At 33.9% G+C, this 14,559-nt stretch overlaps 1 protein-coding gene across 13 annotated transcripts in view; it reads right to left on the reverse strand.

Annotated features, from left to right (window-relative positions):
- Window positions 1–1,157: 1,157 nt before the first annotated feature.
- Window positions 1,158–14,559, reverse strand: part of SENP6 (SUMO specific peptidase 6) — a 130,967-nt gene continuing 117,565 nt past the window's right edge. For 10 of the 13 annotated variants that reach the window (XM_044924501.2, XM_025294861.3, XM_025294860.3 and 7 more), the window contains 6 exons: window positions 12,594–13,024; window positions 7,617–7,720; window positions 7,288–7,376; window positions 6,028–6,096; window positions 5,775–5,925; window positions 2,089–2,617 (listed from right to left, as the gene is read on the reverse strand). In XM_044924501.2, coding sequence (XP_044780436.2) covers window positions 2,408–2,617; window positions 5,775–5,925; window positions 6,028–6,096; window positions 7,288–7,376; window positions 7,617–7,720; window positions 12,594–13,024 — 1,054 coding nt within the window. In that variant the 3' untranslated portion in view covers window positions 2,089–2,407. Of the gene's footprint in view, window positions 2,618–5,774; window positions 5,926–6,027; window positions 6,097–7,287; window positions 7,377–7,616; window positions 7,721–12,593; window positions 13,025–14,559 lie in introns of all 13 variants that reach the window. The other 3 variants (XM_025294866.3, XR_003112076.3, XM_025294865.3) reach the window with 3 other exon arrangements.

Consider the following 14,559-nt stretch of genomic DNA (forward strand, 5'->3'; position numbering starts at 1 on the left):
TTACTATGCTTAACTGATTTAGGTTTATATAAACCTGAAATAATACTATTAAGTTTTCAGCTGTCTTAGCAATATCAAAGGAAAAGGACTAATTGAATGCCAACTTTGCTCGTAAACTACCAAGAGCTAAGACACATACAAATTTTATGGCAAGTAATCTAAAACCCTTCTAAAAATGATTAAGTGTTATTCTATCCAACAAGAAAACAAATACAACAAATCTATCTAATTAGTTAAGACACCAGATACTGTCATGCAGTTTCAGCATCTAGTAACAAACCTCTAAGCTTTAAAATTCTGTTTCACAACTTCTGAGTACTAATAATACATTTTAAAAGGTTGATACCCACTATAAACTACATGTAGAAGTACCAGAGTACACAATTAGCAAGTAAATGTGCATACACACCAAAGATTCTCAACTCGAATTTTGGAGCTCAACCTGGCAATCTCCAAAGATTTTTATCTCCAAAGCAAAGTCATTAGCATAACTTTTAAATATAGAATTTTATACAGGAGGGGAGAAATATGATCAAACAGCTGGATACTCTGCCTCTAGAAAGTTAACAGACATATCTGTATTTCTCATGTCAAAACATGATGAACTGAACTGGCCCAAGGGACAGGTTATTTTTTTATCTTTTTAAAAATTAAGAGTGAAAAATGTAACCATTATAAACTGAAACAAAAACAAGCATTTTAGAATAGTTCTTTCTGTACCTTAAATTCTAACACAGTACAGTGAAAAAAATATGCCAGTTTTGCGTACTGCCATCAGGTTTTTCTTTTTTTAATTTCTTTCTTGGTCCATATTCAGTAAATAATAAACTTGTCTTTTCATATCTGAGCTAAGAGCTCTAGGGTATTCCTTAAAAAGTAATAATATAATCACAAATAAAAATGTTAAGATAGTTCCAAGTAACAAGTCCATAATCAATACCACTGATGGTGATGTTCCTGAAACTTAACATTTTAATTTTTCCTTTAATGAGTGTGTATAAAGCCGATTTTTTCTTTTTTTTTTTTTTTTTGGTTGTTGTTAACAACACCCCAAATCCACCCCAAACATCCATGGACTTTGTTAAATTCAATAAAGTAGCCTAAAATGTGGGTTGCAATGCCAGAAACGGCCAGATTAAAAATAAAGTAACTGCTGATTAAAAACGGTCTTTCTTTTATTCTCAACTATGTTTGTTATATGTGCTTTTTAAATTATTTAACAAAAAAATGACTTTTCAAATATATAATTTCAAGTCTCAAAGTTAATTTGAAAGAATGTGTAACATTTCATTTGAAAATAATAGTTTAGCAGATATATGCAAGATTCCTACATGAACTGTAAACGTGTCACCACCACCACATTTTAGTGTTTTTAAAGGGCAATTCAAGATAGACTATTATTTTCTGCAGTATGCAACTGATTAAAGATAGTACTTTTACATGTAAAAATAATTTTCACTAAAAAACTCAGGTCCAAAAAGTCTGGTACTTTGTATATCAAAATAACAAGAACAAAATGAGCAATGAAAAAATAGCAAAAGTCATTACAAAAAATAGTAAATTCCTATTTAAATTTCTGTGTTCACAGGTTAAAAATGTTTATCAATTAACTATATCACACAGATTGTAGATACTTTAATATAGGAAGGTAACATGGGATACTTGAAATTCAAGCTGTACTTACCAGAATAGTTTTAACCTGAGTTTTTGATATCTTCAGAAAGGTACTTCACAATAACATATGATATAGTTATTATGTAGTAGTATATAATTCAAAGTTATTTTTCTTTGACTTGCTTCTTCTTAAATAATTGAGTAAAATTATATTTATTATACTTTTGGGGCCAAGTTCTCCAAACACAAGGAAGTATCTGGGTTAAAAAAACCTGTTATTTTTTCCTGCTATACAAGCATATGAAGATGTCTTTCTTGTTCAAAATGCCTTCAATTTAATCTTATTTTTATGTTTTATTTTAAAACAAATGCAAAAGTGAAAAGATCATCATAGATACTCGAATATTCCCATGAAATATATCACACCCACTGAAGAATTTAATTTCACTAAAGAATATCAAATTAATCATTTCCTCCTATAAATATTTTTTTTATTTATTTGTGTTTAGAAGTTGCAGTTTTAAGTACTATTAACAGAAAATACATAACAAAAGCTTCCTAACAAGTGAAAAAAATAATTATAAATGCTGGAAAAATTGGCCTCATTAACATATTTACAGACTTTTACTTAATACATACTCCATTGGAAATTAATTATATGACATTTTTATACAATCATTAACATTTCCAAATCACTCTGAGTAGTGAGTATTTCAGTTCTTTACTGTCTATACCCAAAGTTGAAAGTCACTCAGTTTCTGAAGGCAATACTCTGCAGAAGCATCAGAAATGGTCAATCTGAGATGCTATTGATATATTGTTCTGTTCCTTCACCTAAAGACGTTTCTGTTGAGTAAGTGTCCTTATGCTTCTTTTTCTCTTTGCTCTGATTTTCCTGTAGCTTCAGAATTATGTTTCGGATTTCTTCTCTTTTTGTTCTCATTCTTGGGGGAGGAAACCAGTTTGCCAGATTCATAGGTAATTCAAAATTGAGAATTGGATTCTGAAAATAAAAATATTAAATGCACATCAGAAAATTATAATAAGTAATATTTTAGTTTCAATGACAAAAGCATTTAGTTTCAATGACAAAAGAGTAGAAATGAAAAAAAAATCAGTAACATGCCCCAGGCATTTTGCTAGGCACTGGAGATGTAAGAAAATTTCTGCTTACAGATCAAGGGTGAGCAAACTACAGCCAGTGGGTCAAATCCTGCCTATTGCCTGTTTTTGTAAATAAAGCCTAATTGGAACATCACCACAGTAACTCATCTACATGCTGTCTACGGATGCTTTTTCTTTCACGCACAACAGCAAAATGGAGAGCAGAGACCGTATGGCCACAGAACCTAAAATATTTATGACCTGGCCCCTTATGAAAAGGATTGCTGACCCCAGTCTAGACAGATAACTCAACAATTAAAACAATGGATGTGACAGGTACTAAGACAGGAGAAGCAGAGAGTCCTATGAGAATGCATACCTAAGGGTGTAGCACAGTATCAAAATGTGATATTTATGCTAAGGTCTAAAGAATGAGTAGGAATTAGTCAAATAAGGAATGATGGAAGCAACAGGGAAGAATATTCCAGGGAGGGAAATAGGTATCAATGTCTGGAGGCAAGAGAGAATATGAGAGCCTAAAAGGACATTCAGGTAGATGGTACACAGAATGCTGGAGTGAGAAGGGTAGAAAGAAGGCTAGAAGCTTGGACAGGAGTTAGAGCATGCAGGTCATGTGAAGGATTCCAGTCTTTTAACTCAAAAGCAACAGGAAGCCATTATAAGATTTAAAGCAGGAAAGTAACATGATTAAATTTGAGTTTTGGGAAGACAACTGTGAAAAAAACACGGCAAGAGGCCCAGCAAGCTACATGTAAAAGAATGAAATTACAACACTTTCTAACATCATACCCAAAAATAAACTCAAAATGGATTAAAGAACAAAATGTAAGGGCAAAAACTATAAAACTCTTAAGAGCAAAACATAGGCACCCTGCTCTTTGACATAAATCAAAGCAAGATCCTCTTTGACCCACCTCCCAGAGTAATGGAAATAAAAACAAACAAATGGGACTTAATTAAACTTAAAAGCATTTGCACAGCAAAGGAAATGATAAACAAAATGGAAAGACAGCCCTCAGAATGGGAGAAAACAACTGCAAACTGACAAAGGATTGACCTCCAAAACATACAAGCAACGCACGCATTTCAGTATCATAGAAACAAACAACCGAATGAAAACATGGGCAGAAGACTTTAACGGACATTTCTCCAAAGAAGACATACAGATGGCCAACAAACACATGAAAAGATGCTCAGCATCACTCATTATTCGGGAAATGCAAATTAAAACTAAAATGAGATATCACCTCACACGACTCAGAATGGCCATCATCAAAAAATCTACAAACAATAAATGCTGGAGAGGATGTAGAAAAAAGGGAACCCTCGTGCACTGTTGGTGGGAATGTAAACTGATACAACCACTATGGAGAGCAGTATGGAGATTTCTTAAAAAAATGAGTAAAACGACCGCATGATCCAGCAATCCCACTACTGGGCATATACCCTGAGAAAACCATAGTTCAAAAGGACACATGCACCCCCATGTTCACTGAAGCACTATTTACAACAGCCAGGACATGGAAGCAGCCTAGATGTCCATCGAGAGATGAATGGATAAACAAGTTGTGGTACATATACACGATGGAATATTAGCCATAAAAAGGAATACATTTTAGTCAGTTGAACTGAGGTGGATGAACCTAGAGCTTATCATACAGGGTGAAGGAAGGCAGAAGAAGAAAAACAAATACCGTATATTTAACGCATGTATATGGAATCTGAGAAGCTGTCTGCAGGGGAAGACTAGAAACGCAGCTGTAGACAATGGACTTGTGGACACAGCAGGGGAAGGACAGGGTGAGAGGAACGGAGCAAGTGGCACTAACGTATATACACTACCGTGTATAAAACAGGTAGCTAGTGGGAAGCTGCTGTACAACACAGGGAGCTTGTGTAAAGCAATTATCCTCCAATTACAAATAAATAAATACATTAAAAAATTTTAACAGTATACTAAATGCATATATATGTAATTTAGAAAGACGGTAATGATGACCCTATATGTGAGACAGCAAAAGAGACACAGATGTATAGAACAGTCTTTTGGACTCTGTGGGAAAAGGCAAGGGTGGGATGATTTGAGAGAATGGCACTGAAACATGCAGATTATCATATGTGAAACGAATCGCCAGTCCAGGTTCAATGCATGATACAGGGTGCTCAGGGCTGGTGCACTGGGATGACCCAGAGGGATGGAATGGGGAGGGAGGTGGGAGGGGGTTTCACGATGGGGAACACATGTATACCCGTGGCGGATTCATGTCAATGTATGGCAAAACCACTACAATACTGTAATTAGCCTCCAATTAAAATAAATAAAAAAAAAAAAAAAAAAGGAATCCTAGTCAGAGGTTGGTACAGCACTGTGGAATAGTGATGCTATTGAACTGAACTGAGAAAGTGCTCGCGGGGTTAAGGGACTCAGCATGTGTGACACTGAGTGATGGAATTCACAGAACTTATGGCACAATGGCTGGCGGATGAAGAAGAGGAAGAAGTCAAGATAAACTGTAAAGACTATCCAAGACAGGTATGCACGGTAAAGTCAAACGAAGAGTGTGTTACGAGGAAGGAATGCTCGGCAGTGTCAGTGGTGCCGGGAGGTCAGGAACAATTCCAGCGTAAGGGGGAGGGTCAAGCCAGATTACACAGATTTGAGAAGCAAGTAGGATTTGTGGAAATGAAGACAATGAATATAAATATGTGTCCAGAAATACATTTGTGAAGGGAAGAAAAGAAGGTAAAAAGATAGAGCCTGAATCATGGCAGAGATTTCTTTAAGGCCAAAAGAGCCAGTGGAGAAGAAGAGCTGATCAGTGATAGAAGTGAGTGGATTCGGATTACATGGAGTACAGTCTTTTTTATGTCTTAAATATTCTCCGATTTATGAGTTTTTGCTCCCTGGAATAATTTTTGAAACAGCAGTTTTCAGTCTCTCCAAAATATTTGATTATTGTGTCTTTAACACTAACGTAAGATCAAAAACACCATTTCAGTATTTATTAAGTCAGATCCAACCAACTGAAACCCACCTCAAAAAAGCTCTCTACATACTGCAATACATATACGCCACAGTCACTAAAGTTGTTTTGCTGTGGTACTTTTGGATTAGAGCCTTTCATAACATCTTTGGAAAAACTTCTTTTGCTTCCTTTTTTAACTTCCCATTCCACCTCTAAATACCTGCAATGACATGTATATAGTAAGAACACATACATACATATAAATATACATACTTCCTCATCCCCACCAGAATACAAAGTACAGGTCGAGTTTTGAACTTACTCTCTTAGAATTTTGACAACATTTGATCGAGAAGGGCCTCTGAGTGAGTCCATCAGTAAGATACAAGGTCTGAAATAAAATGGCCAAATATTAATATTTTATTAATGTTTAAAAGGCATAAAAAGATGTACATTAACAATAAAATGGAGGGGGGTATAAACCTTTTAGGCAAAAACACCCTAATAATACTTAACTACCCATGATTATATTAAATACTGAATTATAGAATAATAATTTAGCCATACCTAAGTTATGAATATATTTCACCAAAATTCCATAGCTAGTTCCTAAAAATACTTCAAAATTTAGTACAAAATCAAAACAATTCTGAAAATTTGAACATTTCCTGTTCCAAAGTACCAAAAGTGAGACCACACAAAAGCAGAAGAAAGATAATCCCATTTTAAAAATCTACTGATATTTTAAATACCAAAACAGGTAATCTTCACATAAAAGAATTAGCTTAGAATCCACTGTTTGGGGCAAGATTCCACTTTAGAACACTTACTATAAAAAAACACTTAATTATCAAAATTTTGTTCTTAAACCTAAGTATGTGAGCAAGTTTAATGTAGTACAGGAAGTCCTGAAATGATTAAAGACCTAGGTTCTTCCTGGCTAACATTTTATGGGATTTGGAGAAAATCTTTTAACTGCTGTAGGTCTCTATGTTTTCCTTTATACTGACGTTTGCTTTTCAAATGCTGTTACTAGAATTTCAGACAAGATTTCCTACAAAAAGTCAAGAAGAGATTAAGTGAAATAGGTACTTCATCCCTGAAGTCTGGAGACCCTGGAGAGATCTCAGAATATGTACTTCTGAGAACCAAAACAGACTCACTCTCAGCGTGAGGTTCCCAGGAACACGCCTCTTAGGACTGCCTGAGTCACTCTACAGCCTTCACACAGTGGCTATGGAACGTGTCAACTCCAGTCCCCACGCTACCGACGTGAATCTGAATGAAAATTCTTTGCCCTTTCCTGCTTCAAATCACTACATATCCAAAAGGAATAGTGGCTTTCTATGCACTTGCACAGAGACGGAAAGTGGGCAAATGGAGAACTGAAATGATTTCCATTCTCCCCAACTCAATCCCGACATTAGTAGGCATGACCCAGGTTTTCCTCACTGATTCTGAAAGCCTTTGCGATGTTTGCTTAAGTACTTGTTTCAGTTAAAACAGTATGGCTAATATTTTATTCTAGGAGAGTACGTGAATAAGAGTCCCCAGCTGGTTTACAAGATGCAGTCGCGCTTACTGTTTACAGAGAGTAGGCTTTAAATGCCACTGTCCTATTTCTGAACTGCAGCTGTCGTCAGCAAGGAGTCCATCATCACTGCTATCATCCTACAAAGACAGCCTACTGTTAGTACTGAAGCTATAAAATCTAAATAACTGATAACAAAACAGCACTACTGAGGGTAAAAATCCTTGTGGCAAATATGTATAAAATATATCTCTAATTAGGTGATTAGACTTTAGAAAATGTTGTATGTCACTCAATCCCGAAGGAACTGCATAGGAATCCAAAGAAAAACTTCTAATGATATAAAATATTGGAACTCCTTGCTAAGCATTAAGTTTCACCTGGTTATCCTGGTCTTCTGAGAAGTCGATGAGCTCCTCTTCAAGCATTTTACTACCTTCCGCTGATTCATCACTGTAGTTTAGCCTTATTTTGCTTAAACCATCTGTATCAATAAGAAATATTACATAATTCTTAAAAAGAATATGTACATAACTTAAAAGTATATGATCTTAAAATTAATGCTAGCAATTATAGAGTAATGACAAATATAAAGTTTGTCTTAGCATGTAGTATCACAAATACAAAATAAGTTACTTTTTTAAAAACCTGGACTGTCATACTATTTGCAGAGCTGTTTCTACTACTCACACCCTAAATTCATTAAATATTAAAAACTAGCTATCATTTTATTATTAAAATTTATGTATATTTAAATACATGCCTGTAAATAAAGGTTTTGTGCTAGGTATGCTTGATATCTTTAATAACAGAAACTACAATAGTTTGAAAATAACTGTTCAATAACAGGAATACTCAGCAAATATAGAACATAAAATGAAATACTGTGTACATGTGAGAAATTAAAATTGTGAAAATATAGAAAATTGTACAAATTGAAAAACATGATTAAAACATAGTAAGATGGGCTTGCTTTTGCACAAATAATTTTTAAAAAACACAAAAATGAAAATAATGATATTAGTAGTTATGGATAAACTCTTCAACTTGGTACACTTTTCCTTCATGTTTGGTTATATTCATAAGATTTTTCAATAAAATAAAACAACACAAGCCAATGTAGATGCTGGTAGTATGAAAGTAAATGACTCACAGAAATATCTGAAATGAATTATTTTAAAAGTCTCTTTTAAGAATCCAAATCCTTAAAAATCAATGATTAAGCTTAAAGAAAGAGAAGACTTAAAAAAATAATGAAAACTGAGTCAGGAACTTTGATGCCAAATATACAAATATTGTTTACTATAGAGCATAAGATTTCCAAGTTTTTTAAAAGCATGACTTCAAGGTATTTTAGACAGGATTTAACTTATTTAGTACAAGTTATTAAAAGAGCATTAAGAATACTAATATTATTAAGCAAGACAAGATGGGAACATAGCAGGATAAAAGTGCTCCTGAAAAGATATATATTTAACATATAGTAAGTTTAAATGTTGTGATCAAAAAAATACTATTTAAAATAATAAAGCCCTATGATTAATCCTTTTATTATGCAAAGAATAACCTTTACAATTTATCTTTTTAAAAATTTGTATTTTAATGTTTTGAAGCTAAAATACCTATATTTAAGTAAAATTTGTCTAAATCCTTAGGTAATTCAGAATTAGTAATTACAATCAAGTTGTTTTAGTAGCAAAATATTCGTAACTATACCTTTTACCCAGAAATTGTGTCATATAAACATGAACTTTATACAAAAGAAAACACATGTGCATTGTAAAAAAGAGAGAAAAGTATATAGTATAGTCAATTTCTTCAGTTATTTCGTTCAGTAAACAAATGCTCTAGTATAAATTGAGTGGCAGTAACTCAATCAGCTATTCTCACAACCAGTCCCAGTTCCTGAGGTTCTCACATAGTGAGATTATCTGAAGATCCCGAACCAAGTGTGATTCTAGAATTTAAACATATTTTTCATGTATTGATACCATACATCGCAAGATAACTATTTCAAATGGTGCCCAACTGAAAAAGCAGCAAATCAAAGTAATAACAACACACATTATTACTTGCCTACAATTGATCTTAAAAACCTAATCCCTGTGTCAATATACAATTCTATTTATTTGCTGTAGCATGTCAACCTACATTGAAGTCACTGTGACTATATGTGTTCAGTGGTTAAATTATGTTTAAACTACCTAAAATGCTTCATTTAAATCCTGTCAACTATCAGACCAAACAGAAATAGATCAATAAGGTACAAATCATTATCACAAAAATTTTTTACAAGCTCTCCTCTTCTTAAATTTTGATGTCATAATTTTATATAGCATAGACTGCTTAAACCATCCTCTCTGAGGCTATTCAATGTTCTTTTGGGTGAGTGAGGCCTTGAAAACATCTGATGAAAAATGAGACTTCATTCCTTAAAAAAAATACAAACCCATTCTAGAGAACTGTGGGACAGTATCATCACTAGATTAAGAAAACATTAAAAAAGGATAGAAAAACACTAAAAAAAAAAAAAAAAACACAACAAAGCACAAACTATAATTTTTCAAAGAATAAAAAACAGATACTGAAAGGGCAAACTAAAGGAATCACTGGGACATATACTCATAATTTAACCCGTTACTTCTCAACTAGAACACTAACTTGTAGGAAAGGGCCACTAGGAATTTCTGGGGTTTGTGTACAAGAAGGAAGCCCTAAGGCTTTGTCTCATTGCTCTAAGCCATGCATTTTAATTCATTTTTTAACTTGAATTCATATTAAACTATATGAAATTATTCATCGAAAAGGAACTTAAAAAATGTTCTTTAGAGATATAATTCACATACCATACAATTCACCCCCTTAAAGTGTACAATTAAGTGGTTTTTGGTATATTTACACATACTGTGTGCAACCATCACCAGAATCAATTTTGAAACATTTTCAAAATGTTTCCAAATCTCAAACAAGCAAAAACAAACCTTAAAACCCTTTAGCTATCACTCCGTTTTCCCCATATTCCTCTCCAATCCCCAAGCAGCCTTAAGCAACCATTAATCTACTCTTATAGGCTTTCTGTTTGGGAGATTTAATACAAATAGACTCACATTAATATGTGGTCTTCTGTGACTACTTCAACTTAACATGTTCTCAGTTTCATCCATGTTGTAACATGTATCACTACTTCATTTCTTTTTATGGCCTAATTATATTCCATTAAATAGATATATCATGTTTTCATTATCCATCTATCAGTTGATGAACATCTGGGTTGTTTCTACCTTTTGGCTGTTGTGAATAATGCTGCTGTAATTGTTCATGCCCAAGTCTTTGTGTGGACATACGTTTTTATTTCTCTCGGGTATTTATCTAAGAGTGGAACTGCTGGATCATATTATAACTTTATGTCTAACTTCTTAAGAAACTGTCAAACTGTCTTCCAAAGCAAGCTGTAGCATTTTACCTTCCTACATTAATAATATATGAAGTTTTCAATTTCCCCACATCCTCACCAACACCTATTGGCATCTGACTTTCCGATTCTAGCCATACTCTATAAAAGTAGGCTTAAGCAGACATTAATCCACTCTATAGGCTTGTGGTTTTGATTTATTTTTCCCTCATGACTAATGATATCTAGCATCTTCTCATGTACTAATTGGCAGGACTTTGTTCAAAGGCAGTGAAAAACAGTGCACACTGCCCTGAAGGCTTAATCTTCAGAGTGCCCATCTAAGCAATGCTTTCAGTGTAGCAAAATGGTAGTTAATGTAGCTATTCAATGCTTTTTATTACTTTTTCTTCTATTCAAGTATTAAAATACTAAAACTGAAAAAAATTACAGTGACTTGGTAACTACCTATTTTGCCTTTCTTCATTCCATTTCCTCCCTGATGAAATATATTAGAAAGTCAGCAATAAAAATAAGTACTGTTGACCTTTGAACAGCACAGGTTTGAACTGCACTGTCCACTTACACATGGGGTTTTTTTTTCGCCCAAGAAAGAGGTCAGTACAGTACTGCACAATCCGAGGCTGGCTGAATCCAGGGATGTGAATCTGTGGATGTGGAACAGTGGTATGACACAAATGGCTGATGGTAAAGTCAGAGGTGGATTTTGACTGTCAGAGGGTCAGCACCCCTAAATCCCATGCTGTTCAAGGGTCAACTGCATTTATCTGCTTGGTTTTGATGCACTTTTTTGCTTTATCTGCTAAATTCCCCCCTTTTGCCTCTTATCTTACACCCGCTAAAAGGCACAAAGACCAATATCCATAGGCCTAATATCAGCTTTATGCAGCTGAGCATGTCAAACAAAAAATATTTTTGTAAGAATGCAGCAACAGCTTTCTGATTTACCAAAATAACATACGCTGGTAGAAGTACCCAAAGTATGCTCAGCATTCACAACTTTTGATAGGTTCTTTCTGAGGTCACATAATTTCTTCTATGTCTTATACTGAGTTTTTTCCTCCAAAGGGAATGTATTAAATCTATTCATAGTTTATTAAGTTTGCTATCTTATATATATAGCATACTATAGTTCGTGAAATGGACTATTTTACTTTGAGGTTGAAGTGGAAATTCTGCAGTTGACTTGATAAAAAATTAAAGTATTTGAAGAGAAACCTTAGATTTCTAGAATAAGTGCTAGTAATATGGACCTCATTCAAGGAAAGAAACAATTTTATTAGAATTGAAGGGAAATAAAAAAGCAAAGGTTGGACCAGTGCCCTTCTTCCCACTGAAAACCATGAAAGAGAGTGAGGAACAGGAACTAACCTTTAATTTGAATGGCAACAACTATTTGGAGGAAAAAGCTTTAATTTTTTGCCTCTTGATCTCAATTTGCCCATCTGTAAATTGAGAAGATCAAACTAATTTGCCTTTTAGAGCTAAGATTGTGCAACTACTGTTTATGCTGAATAAGTAAATTTCCTACGAAATAAAAACAAGTCCAAGTTCCTACAAATGAAAAATGCAGACCTTGTACTATAATTTTAAAACTGTACTCTTTGTAAGGATGAGGGGAGGAGACTCACTATAAAGGGGGCATAAGAGAATTGTTTTGAGTAATGGCAAGGTTCTAAATCTCAATTGCTATAATGATTACATGAATATATACATTTATCAAAGGTCACTGAGCTATATTTATGAGTGAATGTTACTGTAAATAAACATTAAATATATTTATACAATAAATGTTTATACAATAAACATTAATGTTTATACAATTAATGTTTATACAATAAACCTGACTTTAAGAAAAAGTGCACCCTGAAATTTTAATCCTATTTCTAAAAAATCCAACTTCTTCTGAATTCTTTGATTTTTTTTGAAATATTTAGTAACATACCTGTATGGTGCATAGAACTTAAATATTCATTCTGTAGGCCATTCTCACTTTCAGTCCTATCAACAAATTTCTGGCATGTGGGTTCTCCTTTATTCGATTCTTCATTTTCATTTGCAGTATGATTTACTTTTTTCAGACTACATTTCACACTGCTTATGTTTCTCCGGTAACGAGGGTCACTTTCTTCCTGTTCTTTATTTGAATCAATTACAGCTACGCAATGCTTTCTGTTTAGCATCTTCTTAATTACAGGCTTGGCAGCAGAGTTTTGTGAACAACTGTCCATTTCACTGGCTGAAGGAGAAGAAATACAACTGTCCTCTACAGGTGAACTTTTTTGCGTGACTGTATTTTCATGGTAATGAGGATTAGGTTCATACTTTGGTTTTTCCAAACCAGGGAAACAAACAACGGCCAAAAACCAGTGTGCACTGTAAAAAACAAATGAAACTACTGAATATATTACTATAAAAGTTTATTATATTTGGCAATAAATATTAAAATATTTTTTCTAAAGCGTCTATAAACAAATTTATTAAGAATGCCCAATTTTTTCAATTCTTAAATTAATCTACTTGTTTGAAGACTCACTGATTCATTAACAGAGTATAATGTCTATTTAAAAATAACATAATTTTTTTCAGAATTACCTAGCCTGCATTCACTTTTGCAAACAATCCTTTGAACATTTTCTTGCTTTTGGAATGAAAAATTCATCGTTTTCCAGGCGTTTAACAAAATGTAAATTACATCACTGCAATTCATCATTCCCATTTACCTTTCCTTTGTTTTATTTATGCCAAGGGTAAAAAACCAGCAACATTAAAATATCTTCAGAAGTCTAACTAATTAGACTTTATAAGTTTGAACATTTTCTAAATATTGTACATAATAGTTTTTATAAGGCTTTTCATCTGTGTTTTTCTTGTTAATACGGTGAGTGAGTGAGTGAAAGTTGCTCAGTTGTGTCTGATTCTTTGCGACTGCATGGACTATACAGTCCATGGAATTCTCCAGGCCAGAGTACTGGAGTGGGTAGCCTTTCCCTTCTCCAAGGGATCTTCCCAACCCAGGGATCAAATCTAGGTCTCCTGCATTGCAGGTGGATTCTTTACTAGCTGAGCCACCAGGGAAGCCCAAGAATACTGGAGTGGGTAGCCTATCCCTTCTCCAGTGGATCTTCCTGACCCAGGAATCGAACCGGAGTCTCCTGCACTGCAGGCAGATTCTTTGCCAACGAATCTATCAGGGAAGCTTGGTTAATATTAACTAGGTATTATTAAATATTAATATTAGGTATTAATAGATACTAATAACACTTATTAGGCATTAATAACAAGGATTTATTAATACTAAAAATTATTCTTGTCTCATACTCTACTGAAATAAAATACACTAAATTGAAATAATGTATCTAGTCTAATTATCAGTACAGAAGTATCAATAGGATTCCAGCTAGAGCTGAATTCAGGTATCATCATAGTTCCTGATAGTAGGATATAAGCTATGAGTAAAAAGCTATACAGCTAAAAGTGGCTGATATTCATTAATCTAACTAATTTTATTAAGGGTATACTATTTGCTAGGCACAGTGTTATGTGAAAGGGTCTTCCCTGGTGGCTCAGACAGTAAACAATCTGCCTGTAATACAGGAGACCCAAGTTTGATCCCTGGGTTGAGAAGATTCCCTGGAGAAAGGAATGGCAACCCACTCCAATGAACAGGCTAAAGATGTCAGATAATTTATTAGCTGAGCACAATATTTGTCATAGAGTATGGAGTTCAGTAGATATTTGCTGTATGAAAAATGAATGTTGACCCAGACAAAAGTTATTGCATATTCTATTTATGCAAAATATTAAATTCCCCCAAGGTAATACTAAGAAGCACTGTAAGTCTCTTCATTACACACAATAAGTAGAAAAGTTCACAGAGGCTGCCTTCATCCTCAATACTGAAAATCCAG

Source organism: Bubalus bubalis, chromosome 10 (assembly GCF_019923935.1).
Source record: "Bubalus bubalis isolate 160015118507 breed Murrah chromosome 10, NDDB_SH_1, whole genome shotgun sequence".
Classification (NCBI taxonomy): Eukaryota; Metazoa; Chordata; class Mammalia; order Artiodactyla; family Bovidae; genus Bubalus; species Bubalus bubalis.